Source organism: Anolis carolinensis, chromosome 2 (assembly GCF_035594765.1).
Source record: "Anolis carolinensis isolate JA03-04 chromosome 2, rAnoCar3.1.pri, whole genome shotgun sequence".
Lineage (NCBI taxonomy): Eukaryota > Metazoa > Chordata > Lepidosauria > Squamata > Dactyloidae > Anolis > Anolis carolinensis.
Genome location: NC_085842.1, coordinates 54,303,531 through 54,322,751, shown reverse-complemented (window position 1 = coordinate 54,322,751; position 19,221 = coordinate 54,303,531). Strand labels below are relative to the sequence as shown.

The following is a 19,221-nucleotide window of genomic DNA, read 5'->3' as shown; positions in this document are numbered from 1 at the left end:
AATGTTGGCAGCAAAACCAAGGATAAAAAACGTATTTCTGGATAAGATTTCAGAGATTCTAAACTACGGACATTGTCATTCTTACTCTTGATTAATAAACGTACCACTGGCTGAATGAACAAACAGAAGACAAAATCTGGCGAAAAGAATTTTTTTTCAGTTTTCAAAGAGATAAAACAGTGTTGTATATTCATATTGTATATTGCCCAAAATGTCTTCACTCTTCTATGTAAGCCATTTCCAAACTCCAAACTGACCACAACAGGCTATCATGTGGATTCTCTATGACCCACATCTAGGGCCTTTGCACATTTATTTCTGCAATAGCCACTCAAGTGTTTCACTTCAGCCATGCCTACATAACAGAAGTAATTAATGCATGTTCTTATGATGACTACAGTAGGTTAGATGGCGTTGAAAATGTCTAGCCAAATGTACAAAGCAGAACTAATAGCAAAAAAAATAGGTGGCATATTGATCAACATGGACATAGGATGGCTTTCATGTCCTCTTTGTGAACTGAAGAGAACCCCGAGCATTCTTTCTACCTGAGGGAGAGAAACACTTCCCCAACACTGTGATGGCATTTATACTGGTGTCCTCTAAATCTTGGAGAAGGAGGAAGCACTCCCTCTATCACACTGGCACGGATAACAAAGATCAAGCTTGAATTTGGACTTACTTCAGAGGCAGTTTATGAGGCAAAAGTGTAACTTGGAAAAGTTCCTTTTGAGACTACAATTTCTTAATAGTGAAGGCATCAAAAACAGTGCAGTAATATGAAATGTTTCAAGTATAACGTATCACATAGCAAATATGCTAAAAATTGCACTGGCCTGGAAAAGGGCCAAAATATTAGGTATGCTATTGGAGGAAATGGTTCTGGAGTCTTGCATTAATGGAAAATTGTTGCAACAAATTTAAACAATGAGAATTGCATATCTAAGTGATAACAGACAATATAGATTCCTCCAGTTTGACGCAGGACCTATATGAATACAACATGATTATCACAGTCTGACTGTGACAATAGCTTTAATGACAGTACATGATTAATAAATTTAGTTAATTTCCTCATTGCTGCCAACAGTTATGTCCTTGGGTTAATTGTATTTTTTAAGGGTTAAAAATGCAAGATGAACAGCATGAAGGAAAAAAGAAACAAGTGCACCAAACTCTGACAAGTCATGTGCTAATCAACCAAGTGGATTTTGAAAAGAACAAAATGTTCTCAAGACTTGTTAACCTAGAGGTTGACCAAAATAGAGCTTCCTGATAGTTCTAAAACAGGCACTAAATGGATAGTCTCCGTGATATTGTTGATCATGATCAACTTTATTTCCCCAAACCTTGCATAATGACACAAATTCAGTGTGCATGTAAGAAAGTACAGAAACTGCATGTATTTGAGGCAGACTATGCCACACTCACCTTTATCATTTCTGCCACATAGCTTTCTGGTCCTGTATATTCTGTTGAATCTTTTACTTTGACCAAGACAATGAAGAACAAGTAGTGCCACATATTGTGTTCCTCTTTGATGTGCTCTTCAAAAGTGACTGTCTTGTTATCAAATTTGTCTCTTTCCAAACCTATTGTGGGAAATAAATAGCCTAGTCATAATCTTTATGCTTTTAAAGTGGAAAGAGTATCACTTTCTGACTTCATAATAGAAGCAAAACATTGAAGACCACCATTCATAAATTACTGAAATAACATACTGTCCCATCTTTATACTTTATTTGCAGGACTGAAGACACTTATACAGTACATCTAGTATCATGGGTCAGAGTCCATCAAGAGTGTAAATTCATGTTTTTTTAGTTATCTGTCTACATGGGTGATAATTGTGACCAAAGTGGGTTAATGATCACAGGAGTCTTTGAATGCATCCTACTGTATAATGCCAGGGGCATAAACACAACATGTAAAGCAGTGTTTCTGCCTCTAGGACTAATGTTAGCAACTCTGTCTCACTGATGTCAGGGTAAATTAGGTATCTGTTGTTAAAGACATGTTTAATTGAATTTAACAAGACTTAAGTATCATCAAGGACATGAACACATATGCAAGTGGTACTAATTTGCCGTTTTTCTCTTCCACGGCTTCTTTAACAGGTATGCTCTTGAAAAAAATTAATGCTGTTTCAGTTGCTTGTCTTTCTCTTTAATCTAAGGGTCCGGGCACGCTATTATTTTCTTTATCAAAATCACTATATATACCAGATTATGTCTAGGTCAGAAAGTCAACTGGAAGTCAGTTTTTCGGTCAAATTAAGGCTTGCTTTAAAATACTACAGGAAGATGCAAAAAAGAAAAAGAAAAGAAAACCATGGCAAAATTGTTCCCACGTTTTGAGTTTTAAAACATTCTGAAGGACAGCATCTCTTCATAGACTGGATAGTTGGCATACTTAATGATTCCAACACACACTTGTGTGAAACATGTGTTTCATACATACAAAGTTTCCTTACCGCATCCCTACGTACTAGCTTAGATTAAACAAATTAAGTATTCATAGGGATCCACTTCCTGTTTTCCATACATACAAAAAATATGAATAAAAAGATTTCTGTGTATAATACAATGGAGATTAGAAATAAGAAACGTTATATCCACATGACTGAAGGGTAATATTGATGCCATCAACAACTTTCTAAAAAATATACGACCAAGAGAGATCATCTGCTGCTTTGATGCTCACCACAGATAAAGCATGTTGTTTTTAGAATTTCTTCTTTCTTTTGTTTCTCACTCCTAAGATCAGCAAAGGTATCAATAATAACACCGAAAATGAGATTGAGGACAATAATGATCACCATGAAGAAGAAGAGGAGGTCATAGATCACTCTTGCAGCAAAAAGAGGTTCCTGAAAAAAAAATGGTTTTCAGATAAACAAGTCTGGAGTACAAAGATGGATGGTGGGAATACTAGGATGCTGTGTGGTAAGACATGAAAGAAAAGAAAAAACATAAATAAAGGTTTGTATGGGATATGGGAGATTTTTTTCCACAGGATGGCATTTCAACGTCTAATATTTAAATGACTACTACCAGTTCACACATATAAAATTCTTTACAGTAAGTAAGGTATACTGTACAGAAAACTCTTTGATTATCAAAAGGGCTTCAAAGTCACAGAAGACTTAAGAAAATGATTGTGTAGATAATAGGACTTATTTAGTATATAACTTTCAACTAGTGTAACTCCAGAGAAGTATCTTATTTTCATTTCTAATTAGTTTTACTTTATGCCCAGAGCTGTAAGGGGGGGGGGTGTTAAGGGTTCTACCCCCCCCCCCCCAAACTGGTTTACTCATGAATTTTAACTGGTTAACCAATTTATAAGTAAACCAGGTTTTTTTTTAACCTAACACATTTCAGGAGGTTTTTTTTTAACTTTAACCCCCCCAACCCCCGGCTACGGCCCTATTTATCCTTATGTAGCCAACAGAAGATATTGCTAGAGTATATTTATTTAGCAAAAGCAATGACACACTTGCACCTGTACCACAAAAAATAAGTCAAGTAGTCAAATGTTGCACATGAGAGAAATCACAAACAGTAAGAGAAATGATGGCCATGGAAAAGTGTTCTGATGATCCCTTTCTAGTTATTTACCCCAATCTAGTTTTCTCCCCTTATCCACAGATCCAGTGGCAATTTACCTCTTTGGAAGGTTTCCTAAGCACATCTCCTACACCACCTCCACTCCGTAGGCCGTGACTAAGCACAGTCACAATGCACATCAGCAACGTCTCACACGTATGTTCTTTATCCTCTCCTTCAGTTTCTTCAGAAAACAATTCTACTCAACACAACAAGTTAAGACACCACTGTGAGACAGAGTGGGAAGGAAAATACACTATTCATATTCTTCACATTCTCCATGAATACGCATTGTCATTACGAGACAGCCATGAAGTCACAAGAATAGGCTTCCTTCTCTTTTCCTCCTGCACTTCCACACACTGAGTATAAAGTCACAATGTTGTTGTTTTTTAACCCCACAGATTTGCCAAGCAGCATGGGGCAGTGGGGAGAAATGCTGCTTTGTGTCCTGCATTGCCCGCTGCGCTGCTTTCCCAATCACATGGGGGAAAGTGTTGCTGCCTGGCTTCCCCCTATTCTATCTAATGAGAACACAGAACAAATCTTGCCTAGAAAAGCCTGTGATAGGTGTGTCTTACAGTTGCCATGTTGGAAATGACTTGAACACAACAAATACAAATATAACAAACTGTGCCTTAGGTTTTATTTCAGAACACCACTGATGTAAAAATTGGTCCTTTTCCAATCCTAGAAGTATCAAGCGTAACTAGCAAATCTAAAATAAAGGAATAATCTCCTTTTTCCTGACTAATGGAGCATATCTGTAAGCTCCTAAGAATTACTATAGTGAAGGATGCCATGGGCAAAAATAGCCTAGAGGATCCTATTCTATCAAAAGTATACTGAGAAATGAAAGATTGTTGCATCCTCTACTGCTCTGAGAGAATAAGCTCAAGAAAGTAAATAAAAATGATTTAAAACCCTCATGATCAAAAATCTGCTTCCAAATAAACATGTTTTTAAAGGAAAAAATGGCAGATGTGGCATGGGAGTGTAATGTGTTTACAGAAGTTGAGTCCTATCCAAGAAGCCTACAGGCATGATATTCACATGTTTGCACACACATCCCATGGAGGGGGTCTACCACATTCAACTCACAAAAATAACCTAAAGGACTCTATCCAATCAAAGGTGTGCTCAGAAATGAAAGACTGCATACATATACACCACCCTGGTAGTCTAAGATTCAATGGTTAGAGGTAATGTCATGTTTTTTTTTTTCCAGTTTACTGAAGTGAATCAATCTGAAGTATATGTCCCACATTGATCCAAGATTCCCTTGGGGTGACAATCCTGATAGCAAAATTAAAAAAATCTTATGTGTCTTGTGGGCTCTACAAAAAGGTCAGAAGCAGATATGAGTGGGAGAAAAACAGAAAGATGTGGGTACAGAGAGATCTGTGGGCGGGGAAAAACAAAACAGTGTGTAGGCAATATGTGGTAGTGTAGAGTCACTTTTGTAGTTACATGACTCAATAAAAGGAAAAGGAGAGAGACAGTGAATGGAAAGCACTGAAAGAAAGAAGAGGTTAGAAAGTGAATGCTAAGTTTAATAACCTTCGTAATAAAATAATTAATATAAAATGAAGCAGCATGCAATAGAGGAAACTGAATAATGCACATGCTGTATTTTTCTATTTTGTTTTGTGTGACTTAATGGTATTCCATGTCTCCTTTCAAGTGCTAGAAATAATCTACTAAGCTACTAAATCCTCTTTTTGCCTTCCAACAACAGAGGTTCTTTCTCCAACCAAAGCGGACTGGGATGAGTCATTCTATCTTTCTTAATTTGTCTTAAGGGACACTAAAGTAAAGGAAGCAGGTCTCACTGACCTTTGTATGTTTTACCTCTAAAATATTTTGATTCCAAAAAGTGTCAACATCCCACCAGGCCTCGATAGCAAGGCTACTGATGTTAGCAGCAAAATAAATGTGCAGGAAATAGAAGTAGCAGTAATTTAAAATAGCTAAAGATGCCTTTTAGGGCGATAACTCTCTTGAGACAATAGTCAAGGGAAAGAACTCATTAGAATTAATAAAAGTATAGAGGTTTAATGGGTATGCTTAAATAAATCTTAGCCATTTAGGAGAGATATTTGTGTGTGAAACATAAAATGAATCTGTTAAGCATAAGGTAGTAAACTCTTCATTGTGGGAAATGAATACAAAATATCCTAGATAATTTCTGGAGATTTTTAAGTCATTGGGGTTGATGGGTGGGTGAATAGGTGTTTTTTTCCTTTTTTGGGGGTGGGGAGGAAATATTGAAATATTTGAAAAATACATGCAATATTAGCACAGATTTAAAGCCCGTTTGCTACTTTAAGAACACAAAATGAATATATAACTAGTCTTGGCATATTGAAGGATAGCTTATTTATAAAATAATCACAAATTGAAGGTCTTGAACTGGGAGGAACCTAATTTATGAGAAGCCAGGTTGATTTTCCTAGTTTACAAGCAACTCATCTTCCCAAATAAAAACAAGTGAGGCAATCAACATTAGTAAGACAAGGACAATTATGTTGTGCCTTTTTGCCCTCCACAGAGCCAGATTGACATGAAGGACTCATTCCCATAAAACAAAACTGAGAAAGGACATCAAAACTAGGAATTGCAATGATGTGAGATATTGTACACAGTCTGACCTAAAAGTCTGTTAGCTACATGGTTTATAGAAATATTTATAATAATTATAATAGTTATAATTATAGTTATTTATAATAATCAGGAAGAAATTAATACTGAAAGATTATTAGTCTCTAATGAGACCGAAGAAAGAAATATTAACACTGCATGTATGGATCCAAGGAAAGATGGGGTTGGAGCAGCTTGTACACTTCCATTTTTTGTAAGCACAAGTTGGGATAGATTGAAGATCATGCTGACGTGCCCTTTCCAGTAATCTATATATCTAAAATTCAGTTTGTCTGTCTGTTACTTCACAAAAGGTGAAGTAGCCTTTTGTGATTTCACTGGGAAAGAAAGGTGATATGTGAATAAGGGGAAGGAAGGAAAGAGCTGCAAAGAGAGCCACGTTTTCATGCAGCATGAGACCCTCTCAGAGTTGGAGGAAGGAGAATGAGGAGGGAGGGAGGGAGGGAGGAAGAAAAGAAAGAGAAAAAGAAGGGGAAGGAAGAGAAGGAAGGAATGGAGGGAGAGGGAAAGAAAGAAAAAGGAAGAAAGGAAGGAAGAGAAAGGAAAGCTATGCAGGGCAGAGAAGAGAAATAAGGGAAATAGCCCCTCTGATTCCAGCACAGCGATTCAAGGTGTGTTCTTTCCCATATGTACATTGCTATTATAACATATTATATTTGTGACTGGTAAGGGAAATTGCTACAGATCAAAACACCCACTTTAAAAATTAGCTTGAGGAGGAGAAAAATCCAAAGATACTTACCCGAGGAAGGAACAACAGAAGAACAGTTTTCTCCATTCCCTATTCTGCATACATTAGTATATAGAAACTCCCTGGTCATTGGTTCACCAGCTTCAGTGTGTTGATCTACACATTCAAATTAAGATAGAAGGACCACAGCTTTAAATATTTCTAGAGTTTCCACACAGTGAATACAAATATTAGCATTCATAGTTAAAAATAGTTGTATTATAATTGTTTCAGGTTTAGCAATTATTCCCTCAGTGAACTGGGGCCTTACAAAGCCTGGGGAGTTATTTTTAAAGGACAATTAATTCAGTTATTGCATTTGAAAAACAATCCATTGTTGTATCTCATTGCAGTGTTAAAAGACAACTGACTTTCTGGTAATTTCCATTACTGTTTTTAATATAGGATCAAAAAGAGTAAAGCATAAACCTTTAAATATTTTGGATGAAATGCCTGATTGTCATTAACAACAAATGTGAAATTAACCAGACAACATCACTCATTGTACCAGTAAATGACTTTGCTGTTACTCATTACATTGTTTTTGAAATGTGATTAATATTTATCTTTTTGTGTATTTGTGGTATTTTTACAATGTTTATGTGTTTAATTATTATATTATGAGGAGAGATGAATAAAAATAATTTATTATTATTTCATTATTGTTTGTTAACTACTAACAGCTAACAACATAACTTGTTATTTTATTCACACATACATCTGTTTTCATACTCATTCTGCAACTTAATCTGAGGTATTTTACAAACTGAATAAGAATTTCAATGCATTGAGGTATTTTTTAAAAATGCCCCATATTCACAGGAGTGTTTGCAGGTGCAGGACCAAGGGCATTTTGTGATATTTATACACCAACAGTAAGAAAACACCAACATGTCAAGAAAACATTTTTTTCACTGTCAGTCTTTCTTTCATATTTGCAAAAACTGCAACAAGCCCAGATGCAAAAGATTTATTGAGACAATTTTGTTTATAGCTATTGTTTTGTCTGTAGAAAAGTGTTAGCAGAAATTGTAAATATTGTTTACAGCCCTTCAGGTGAAAATGTCATAAAGTGCCTTATTGCAGGTTTATCTTTAAGTGTTGCAACAAAACCATAACTCTGGGAGATAAAAAGAATTATGTTTGCCTAAGTGAAGATTCAACTCTTGTGAGCACTGGATTTCCTCATTCATTCTTAAAAGACACTGTTTATAATTTCCCTGATTACTGTGTCATAGGAGGCCTACCTTACAGGTCTATTTCTATAGGAATTCTGCAACAGAATATAACTCTGGAGAACTACATGCCCCACTGACATAGGTGAGAGCTAAAGCTTGTTAACAACATTTTTCATTTATGTGGTATTCCTAAAAGTTTGATGGTACCTATATTTTCCATGATATGCATATTACAGAACAACTACGGGTGGTGTGGGCCCAATATCTGCGCTACAAAATCCAGAATGGGATGGAGAAAAACATTTACAGTATGAACCTGTATGTATGTATGTATGTAGGGTGTGTGTGTGAGTGTGTGTGTGTGTGTGTCTGTCTGTCTATCTATGACACAAATTCCATTAAATTAAGTGCAGCTTATTTATAGATACCTCTATACAGAGATTCATCCTTAAGCAGGATTGTACCAAAGGCTGCAGACTGTCTCATACCTACACTATATACTCATGTATAAGTCTAGAAATTTCAGTCAAAAATCAACTCCAAAAAACATGGGTTGACTTATCTACAGGTCCATGTGAGTACCATACTTTAATTCTTATTTTTTTTTTAAAAAAAGGAACTAGCCCCTTCACTGAATAGAGTGACATAAAGAAAGAGCTTAGTCCATGTCGGTAAAACCTAAAAGAACCACCGATTCCTTTACTCTCTCCAATGTGGTCTTTCTGGCCTTTTTTGAATCCCTGAGTGGTGGTGGCCAGTGGCAGCTAGATTTATCTACAGGTCATATTAAAATGCATAATTTTGGTTCCAAAATCTGCCACTGACTTATATGTGTGGTCAATTTACAAGTTTTTTGGGTTATTTTTGATTTGACTTCAGTTGAAGATGGCCTGAGTCAATACTGTTTTGGTTTTGAATCTGATATCACTTTTATGTATTAAACATTTCAAAATAATTTTAAATAGTTTATAAAACTATCAGCTGGACAAGATGCGAAATGTATAGTTCTCCATCCTATTCTGGACATTGCAGTGAACCTCAGCTTCAGGGAACCATATCACAGTCGTTGCAGTCATCTCTGCCAATTTACAGGATCTTTACAAGATTGCTACTGGCAATAGGATGAACTATTAGACCAAGTTCTTATAAGTTCCCAGCCCCTAGAATTACATGAAAATAATGTTAAATAAGATTTATCAAAATTACAAATCAAAGTAGGAATACACTCTAGGTATAGCTTTTTCAGTGCGTACTCTTATAATCAAAACTTTGTGTTCTTTTGGAACGTTCCTATTCAATTTAAAGAACATTTGATAGTACAACACATTACTTTTTAAACAAATTTATTGATAACGCATAACCCGAGTGTATCTGCTGCAGAACTAGATCACTATGGAATGTTTTGGTACATACTGATCCACATTTGACCTCACTGTACTAGATAATCCCTACTATTCCCAATGAAAGACTGATGAAAACAATTTAGCTATTTAGCCTCATTATGTATGCTTTCAAGACAGAAAGATCTCAATTTACAATGGTTTCTTAAAAATAATCTAATTTTAATAGGCAATCATGTTTGGGAGAGTTTTGAGATGCACAAGGTGGGAAAAGCCCTTTGATACATTAACACTGGTTGCCTACTTTGAAGATGGGAGTGTCTGGTACCTACCTGGCAATAAGGTCTCATTAGGCAGCTTGTCTACTTCTAAGATAAAATCATCCTTGAAGAATAGGTAGCCCACTATCGAGAACAGGTAAACCAAGATAAGAGCAAGAACAGCAGTCAGGATAATGGAACGTCCATTGCGGGTGACACTTTTAATGACATTCAGCAAGGTCTCCTCTCTGTACACCAAGTCAAAAAGCTGGAAAAGGAGTGGGTTAAAACATTTCACAAATTTACTATCAATTTAAAACAGAAAAGGCTATACTAAATGTGATTTTTTTTCAGAAGCATGCAGTTTTAGCAATGCAGTTAATTGTTGTTGGGGGAATCATAGTTCAATACTCCCATTTGGCAATTACTAATAAACGAACAAACCAGCAACCAAATAAAGTGGAAACCTTATAGGGAGAAACATTGCTTTTCCTTTTAAAATGACTCAAAAGACATACATGTATTTGATTGGTTTAGTTGTATCCTAGCAACACAGCATAAAAACCTCTAGTTCAGAAATGACAAAACATTACCAAATTATGGCAAATGAAAAGCCACAAACCCAATGATAATAAGCATACTGTTTGCCACACAAATGAATTATGGAAGAATGGCTGAAGCAGAATGCCATGCTAGATTAGAATTTGATGTGGAAATTCCCATATGAATAATTCGTACATAAGTGAAAAGCCACAGAATGGCCTAATGGAAACATTACGATCTCTCTAAATGAATTCTTATCAGGAAACGGCTGTGAGATTCAAATAAAGTTAATCACATTTAATTTCCACTGAAATGGACATTTCACCAAACCTACTCACTGCATAGGGAACAACCTGATCCCAAAGCTTTCTGTGAAATAACATTAAAGGAACAGGTCATAATTGGAAGGACCATAATATGGGCTGAAAGTTCTTTTTTTAAAAATCCAGTAATTTTCACTCGAATGGGAGAAGGAATCACTTGGGGATGAAAGAGGACTACACTCCCACTCCCTTCCCCTTCTCTCACTTTTGCTGCACTGCTAATGGCAGTCTTCCTTGCAACTAACTCTTCCCATTTTTCCCCACAAACAATTTTCCCCACAAACAATAACATCTTTAAACACAGCTCTATTAAGAGAAATCAAGATTAAACACTTACCAACAAACTGTAAAAAAATTCATGAACAAATAGCCCCATTGCACAGATAAGAAGGTATAGTAGATGATAAAGAAATTCTACATCCAAGATCATGGCTCTGTATCCTCGTGTGAATGTTCCACAATTACCAACAAAACTCATTAGAAATATAATTTTGTTACAAACCTGCAGCAAAAGAAGATTAGCAGATGATTTTAAAAAGCAGAAATCATGTTGGGAGACTTTTTTTTATAAATTCTGGAAATACTTTTGTACAGAAATTAAAATATTATCAACTAAACTTATAGAAACAAGAAAGCAACATTTCAGAATATCCAATACTTACATTGAAAGCCCCCAGAAGAAATAACGTTGGCTGTAAACCTACTGAAAATATTAACCGCAATATCGTGGAGGCTATTAAAGCTCTAATGCCATGGGGCTTAGGTAAAGCGATAACTATAGCAAGCGATATCAGCATGGCTGTCCAGAGTAAGCCTGACAAGTGGGGCTCCAGGGTACCTGAGAATGAGAAAACACCCAAATACAGTCCATTATATGTTTGTTTCATAATGTATCTTTGTTATTAGCAACCATAAGGGCTCCATGAAGGGCTCCATTATTTTATTTTATTTTCGTGTCAGGAGCAACCGGAGTTGCTTCTGGAGTGAGAGAACTGGCCGTCTGCAAGGATGTTGCCCAGGGGACGCCCAGATGTTTTGATGTTTTACCATCCTTGTGGGAGGCTTCTCTCATGTCCCCGCATGGAGCTGGAGCTGGAGCTGAAAGAGGGAGCTTATCCGCGCTCTCCCTGGGTGGGATTCGAACCTGGCAGCGTTCAGGTCAGCAACCCAACCTTCAAGTCATGAGACTTTTATCCCCCAGGCCACCGGAGGCTCCATGAAGGGCTCCATGAAACCCTGGGAGTAGATTCTACTTAGACAAGTCAAGAAAGGCCTTCTAACAACAAAAGGTAGAACAAATCTAAAACATATCTATAATAATTATGATCATGATGATGAATGTGTTGTCGAAGGCTTTCATGGCCAGGATCACAGGGTTGTTGTATGTTTTCTGGGTTGTATACCTCACAACCTCTGAGGATGCCTGCCATCGATGTGGGTGAAACGTCAGGAGAGAATACTTCTGAAACATGGCCATACAGCCCGGAAAACACACAACAACCCAATGTGATGATGATAATAATCCTTGCCAACACACATTTTGCTGCTTCAAATATTAGACCTGTTTCTAGGTATATTTGACCTGCTGATTCCAAAAATGGCACTGGTTTTCTCCTATCAGCTCCAGTTTTTGAGATACAAAGGATATGCCATATACCAAACTTCATAAAAAATCATGATAACCATATCCAATGCAAATTTCTGATTCAGTGCCTCAAATCACCCCAGGATCAGGGCTAAAAATCAAGATGCTAAGAAAACAAACATTTTCTTGGGCTTTGTAATAAACTAACTGACTCAACTTAGCCATTTCTTCATCGACTTAAAAAAATTCAAGTCTTCTCCTGAGAATGCCATTTCTGCTATCATCATGTAGTACTATTTACTGGGGATAAAATGAGTATTTCCCCCAAAGGATGCTCCCCATATTTGAGAGACCCAAAGGAGATTATATAGAGAAACAGCCAAAGAACAGGAAGAGCCTGGAATGTAAGAGGATTAAACACAAGTCATGTTCATAACAGACCACCTCTGGACATTTGGGATGCAGTAAAATGACCTCGGGGACCCTGGTGGCACAGTGCATTAAAGCGCTGAGTTGCTGAGCTTACGGACCAAAAGGTCCCAGGTTCAAATCCAGGGAGCGGAATGAGCCTGCTGTTAGCCCCAGCTCCTGCCAACCTAGCAGTTCGAAAACATGCAAATGTGAGTAGATCAATAGGTACCACTCCGGCGGGAAGGTAACAGCGCTCCATGCAGTCATGCCAGCCACATGACCTTGGAGGTGTCTACGGACAACGCCGGCTCTTTGGCTAAGAAATGGAGATGAGCACCAACCCCCAGAGACGGTCATGACTAGACTTAACATCAGGGGAAAGCCTTTACCAACCTTAAAATGACCTCAAATTACATGCCAGATTCTACAAGCTGTATGTCTGTTGCAAGCTCTTCCAACTGTCTAAAATCTTCTAGCTCTTATTTGATGATGGCTGGGTGGCACCACATGATCATTTCCTGGGTTTGGGGATTCCCGTAAGATTTGAGATCTCACAGAAGCTAAAAAACTTCATAAGATACCTCTTCACAAGACGTTATCTTGACTTACATAGGCCTGCCTCATATTTGCCTGATGGTCTTGCAGTGGCTAGAAAGTGACAGAGCTGCCTTTTTTTTTTTTTTGTAATAGAGACAGATACAATGTATTGTCTAAGGCTTTCATGGCTAGAATCACGGGGTTGTTGTGGGTTTTTCGGGCTGTATGGCCATGTTCCAGAACATGAAACATGGCCATACAGCCCGAAAAACCCACAACAACCTAGAGACAGATACATTTAAGCACCACTGCAGATGCACTAAAGCATTGCTGTTCCATTCTTCCTCCTGTTTTCTCCCTTTCACCTCATTCTTGACTAGCAGCTGGGTTTTTTTAACAATTGCAATAATTTTGCATATTTTCCCATAATTACTGCTTTTTTACTTGCTCATTTATAAACTGCAATTTTCAGATTGATAAATAGCAGAAAGAACTTTAACTACATGTAGTTAGTAAAAATATTGCTGCTACGAAGTTAACATGTGTCCACACAACTAAGCATTTTTGCAGGTTTTTCTTATATTTTAGGGATTTTCTCAATATGTGACATATACATACAACAATAAGCTAATAAATATCAAACTTTACAATTATGACTCTTAAAACATGAAATCTGACATTTCAGTAAGGCTTTTCAGAATGCACAAAAAACTGCTTGTTATGCAACCGGTGCTTTATATGCTGTTCAGTGCTGATTGAGACAAATTTTAACCGTGAAATTCCATATATATCTAATCCGGAAAAGAGTCCCACTGCTTTAAGTGAAATTTCTTTACAGTAGGCATGTACAGAATTGAACCGTGAGCCACATTAACATCTTATTTTAGAAATACATTCAGGTTAGTCAAATGCAAGTTGTCATTTCTGCTCTCCAATAAATCACTTAGAAATTTAACTGAACCACCATTAACATTATTAAGCACCTTTACTATAGGATTTACATGTGCCATTAATTAGTTTCACTGAAGTCAAATTGGTAAGTTATCATGATCATAAGCTAAATTAAGCAATGTAATGAATGCCAAATGAAGATGGAGTACACACACATCTACTCTTGCATGCCATTTGCTCTTTTTGGCACATTTACACTGCATCACTTCTATGCCAGCTTAATGGTGACTTCTCCAAAGTATCTTGGGAATTAGAGTTTTGTAAGGTGACTGACAATTCTGTTAGTGTTTGTTTTCTGCAAGTACAGTCAACAACACTCCCTGAGGCAAGGGATGCCTGCTAAACAACTTCAAGTTAGAGATGCTTTCATCATTCAGCCTTCATAAATTCAAATATACTTCTGGATTAAGATGAGGATCAAAATGCACCAGATTTCAAACCTCCAAATAAGGCAGTGCAATCCTCAGAATAAAATAGCAAAATGCATTGTAAAAAGAATATTGTGAGAAATAGATGCTTAGAAAATCACATCTTGAGGGAAAATACATTCCAAAATATTTATACACATATTGTGTGTGTGTGTGTGTGTGTGTGTGTGTAAAAAACCCTCCACAAATACAAAAAAAAGAGAGGTCAATGAGTAAACAAGATTGTTCAGTACAGGGACCAAAAACAGACTGACCTGTTGTTTTGAAGTTTTTGTTAACTACCATTAAGTTGACTTTGACTTATGGTGACCCCATGATCGAGATGCTTCCAAACTACCCTGTCACCAACAGCCCCACTCAGGTCTTGTAACTTCAGGGCTGTAGTTTCCTTGACTGAGTCTATTCATCGGCAAAGTGGTCCTCCCCCTTTCCCTACTGCCTTTCACTATCTCAAGCATTTTTTTCCGCATGATGCATGCCTTCTCATGATAAGTCCAACCTATGACAGTCTCTGTTTAGACATCTTGATTTCCAGGGGGAGTTCAGGTCTCATTTCCATTAGGACTAATTTGTTTGACCTTTTGGCAGTCCATACACAGAACTTTCCTCCAGTACCACATCTTCACAGTCTTAACCTGATTTCTTAACTCCAGTGTTCATTTTGATTAATAATTGATTCAAGTTTAGGAAATCTCTGACTATCTCTATGTCTTTGTTGTCTACTTTGAAGTTATATAAATTTTCTGTGGTCATTATTTTTGTTCTCTTAATCTTCACAATAAATTAGTCTTTGCACTTTCTTCTTTGAATTTCTTCAGTAATAGTTCCAAGTCTTTCCTTTTTTTTACTGGTAGTATAGTGTTATCGGAATATCTTAAATTGTTGCTATTCCTTGCTCCAATGGTTATATCTTCTACCACTGAGTCCAATCCTGCTTTAAGTATGATATATTCAGAATACAAGTTAAACGGGGCTTTGTTATAATCTATAAACATCAGACCATTTTCCCCTGAAATTCTTTGGTATACTTCATTATCTAATTTATGTTTGCAATGTGGTCTGTTGAGCCTCTTGTTTTCCTGAACCTAACTTGGAGATCTTGCATTTCTCACTTCATACTAGAATTTTGAGTATCATTTTGCTTGCCTCGCAGATGAATGCAATGGTCTTGTGGTTATTGCAATCCCTTATGTTCCCTTTCTTACAGATTGGAATGTATGATGCGTATTTCAAATCTGTGGGCCATTCTTTTGTGTCTCATATTTGCCAAAAGATTTTAGAAAGAATTTAAGCAAATTCTGTCTCTTGCTTGAAACAATTTTATTGGTGTTTTAATTCACCAATTTCTTGAGTACAGCTTCCACTTCACTTAATAAAATTGTGGGTTCATTTTCAAATGCTCCTTCCCTGAATGAATCTTCTATCAATTCATATCTTTTATATAATTCATCAGTGTATTGTTTCCATCAGCTTTCCATTTCTTCTTGATTATGCAGTGTGTTCCCCTGCTAGTTGAAGAGTGTCATCATTTTTGGTTTAGATTTCCCTAGTTCTTAGATCTTGTGGATGAGATTTCTTGTTCTAATTTTTGTTGTTGTTGTTGTCCTTAACTTCTCTGCATTGATTGTTACAACATTTATCTTTCTCCCTGTGGACCTACTGTACAATTGCATTCAGGGTTTGGACCTTATTATTATTATTATTATTATTATTATTATTATTATTATTATTATTATTATTATTTCTGTCCACTTTTGAATCCCACCTGTGCTTAACTGTTTTATGGTTAGTAATGCATAAGTAGGTTCCTCTTGGATATGTGACTATATTCAAAGCACTGCCTCATACATCCAGTTTTGTCCCAATATAAAAATCACCCCTTTTGCAGAAACTCTGTTATCATGAGCCTTGCTGTCTTAATTAGCATTCCAGGATTTATTAAGACTTCTTATTAATGGTGAGCTGGTCATCTGATAGTAGAGAATTTCTAGTTTTTGACAGTCGCCCTGAAATATGACACTGGTCATAACGGAGAACGACACAGAGAGAAAAATAAAGTAGGTTCAATTTTGGACTTAAAAGGCAGAAAGCTATGATTTCAGTTCAAGTCAAGTCGATGTGACAGGCTCTGGGTAACACAAAGCAACAGAGCTTCTCAGCTGAGTTGTGGCAGTGACAGAGGAAACTGTGAGGACAGGTGGGAATCCCACTTGTCATGTGTTTTGGGTAGGGTGGGAAAAAAAGTCACAGAAAATGCCTCTGTAAGCTCTAGAAGGTTCCGATTGGCTTTGTGAAGATGCAGAACAAACTGTGTGTGCGTCATGGAGACCACAAAGAAGAAACTGCAAAGACATCACAACTCTTTAGCACCTTCTCTAACCAGAGAGATTTAAGCATTTAGTTTTCCCAGTACTTGAGAAAGTAGAACACGCTTAACAACTGAAATCACTAAACAGTTACCAAAACTTAAATACGTTATTTAACAATTCTGTTTCTGCTTTAAGTGTCAAAATTATACTCTGTAACTTTGAAATATTCATACCTCCTTTGATTCCTTTAAATGGGTAGAAAAATGCTACCAGTAGATTCATAAGGACTGCGAGATTAAATGATATACTGCTCCAGAATGACATGTTGCGAGAACACCAATACAATATGTGCTGAGCTACAAGCAAAAGAGAAAAGGGGGAATAAAATCTGCACGTGAAAGATAACAGATACCTTTTAACACACACAGACAAAAAAAAAAATCCCCGAGACCAGTGTATTGCCAATTTTTCCTAGAATGACATGGTATCAACTGTTAAAATCTTTATTACCCTGACTTAAAATAGATTTTTAAATGTTGTGTGCAGAGTTGGCAGGTTCGTGTTATTCTGTTCCTAGAGAAGCCTGTTCAGATCAAAGGCCGTATTACACGGGAACTTGCTTTTTATATGCCACTTAAATTTACAAGCGCTATGACAGCAAAAACGAGTTATGTGTTAAAAATACGAAAGGTTGGAATGTGTTCCCTTCATAGGCACAGAACTTTGTACTGTTTGACCTTCTGTGACCAACTCACCCAAATGTGGAAGTGACTGCTTCAAAGCTAGAACTCTGGACTCTGACACGAGTCAATGAATATATCTATGATGTCTACATGATTACTGTCTGCCCAGCACAGATTTATAAGCGAATTGTGGCAAAAGTATTTATCCAGCAATAACACAGAATCCTAGGAAAATGCCTTCAAAATCAATTCTGCCCTCCCATGCACTTCTTGAAGTGAGTCACCAGTGGTATTAATTCCTAGGTGCTCTACAGCTTGATTTCCTTCATTAATCTTTGGATGGGAAATAAATAAGGGACACAAGAAGTCAGTTGGGACTAACTGATGCACGTTCAGCTGATTATCAGTTTGGACCTTAGTAGTCTTAACAGCCTCTTAATAACATATACACAGTCACTGAGCAACCAGGAAGTGAAATCCAGGGAACAACAAACAATGTTCACAGAATGAGACTTCCACTAAACCATCAGTCAGTGGCATCACAAGTGGGTGAGCAGTGTGCAAATCGAACCAGCAGAGGGGAGTGATACCAAAATGGCTGTCTATAAAAAAAAATTGGCAGTATTTCAGCAGAAAGGTATTTTTATATATAAAAAATATTCTTGTAGTCAGCTATAACCACAAAAACATAATTGTAAGCCTTACATGCCTTGTAGGTATCAATAGACCTACAAAGCTAAATCTCTATGTGAGTTTTATTGCTCTTTCATTACTGTTGGTTCATTATCGTAGCTGATTTGTTTGAAATTTTCTGATATTGAACTACAATATTGTGGTGCAGGAGGAGGTTCATGGGAGTGATACCATGAGTTACCACACTGAGTGACACCAGCCCTAGTCACCAGAACGTTTTCTAAAAAAGCACCTTTCCTCTCCCTTCAACACCAAGTAAAACAATGTGTCACCCACAAAAATGTGATAGGGAACCAAACAGAGATTTAATATTAGCACCGTAGGTAGAAAATACACCTGATGAAGTGGCCTGGGGACTTGAGTCTATGACAGCTCATGCTACAATAAAGCTGGTTGATTTTAAGGTATCACAGGATTCTATGTTCCTTTTTCTCCACTTAAATAGCATCCTGTGAACAACTACTTTGAATAAAACACCATGAGAGAGCCGGAACACAGATAAAATAAGTTCCTTGAAGGGTGAATCAGAAAAAATATGGACTCACAAATCAACAATGGCTAGCTTAACAAACCATCATGTGCTACAAACGTTGGTACCTCTTAGTTTCTTTTGCCAGTTCATTTCACTGAAGAGGTCTTCTGACCTCAGGAAGAAGTCGTTGATCTTACTGCCTTGTTCATCCCTCTCGGTGGTGTAATACACCCGTAGTTTAGATTCCTTGGTGAGGAACTCACATATACTGGGCACAGGGAAGACTATTTGCTCCATGGTACGATCGGATCTAACAATCTGTGCAAGAGAGAGTAATGAGCATGGTGACAGTTTAAAATGTGGCAGCATAGCTTCTTACCATACAAAATGTTACATGTCTACATTTCTCGGTATCCTCTAGAAAGGTTTGTACCTTCCATTAGAATAGCACCATTTGCTTTATCCCCGCCCCCTTTCCACGACATACAGACTCCTTGTTTCAGTAACAT

At 37.0% G+C, this 19,221-nt stretch overlaps 1 protein-coding gene across 11 annotated transcripts in view; it reads right to left on the bottom strand.

The window, feature by feature from the left end:
• itpr1 (inositol 1,4,5-trisphosphate receptor type 1) overlaps nt 1-19,221 on the bottom strand; it is a 288,950-nt gene that overhangs the window by 26,295 nt on the left and 243,434 nt on the right. For all 11 annotated transcript variants that reach the window (XM_062969741.1, XM_062969735.1, XM_062969734.1 and 8 more), the window contains 9 exons: nt 18,838-19,030; nt 17,098-17,220; nt 11,306-11,481; nt 10,981-11,145; nt 9,850-10,045; nt 7,012-7,116; nt 3,668-3,807; nt 2,704-2,869; nt 1,432-1,592 (listed from right to left, as the gene is read on the bottom strand). In XM_062969741.1, coding sequence (XP_062825811.1) covers nt 1,432-1,592; nt 2,704-2,869; nt 3,668-3,807; nt 7,012-7,116; nt 9,850-10,045; nt 10,981-11,145; nt 11,306-11,481; nt 17,098-17,220; nt 18,838-19,030 — 1,425 coding nt within the window. The remainder of the gene's footprint in view (nt 1-1,431; nt 1,593-2,703; nt 2,870-3,667; nt 3,808-7,011; nt 7,117-9,849; nt 10,046-10,980; nt 11,146-11,305; nt 11,482-17,097; nt 17,221-18,837; nt 19,031-19,221) is intronic.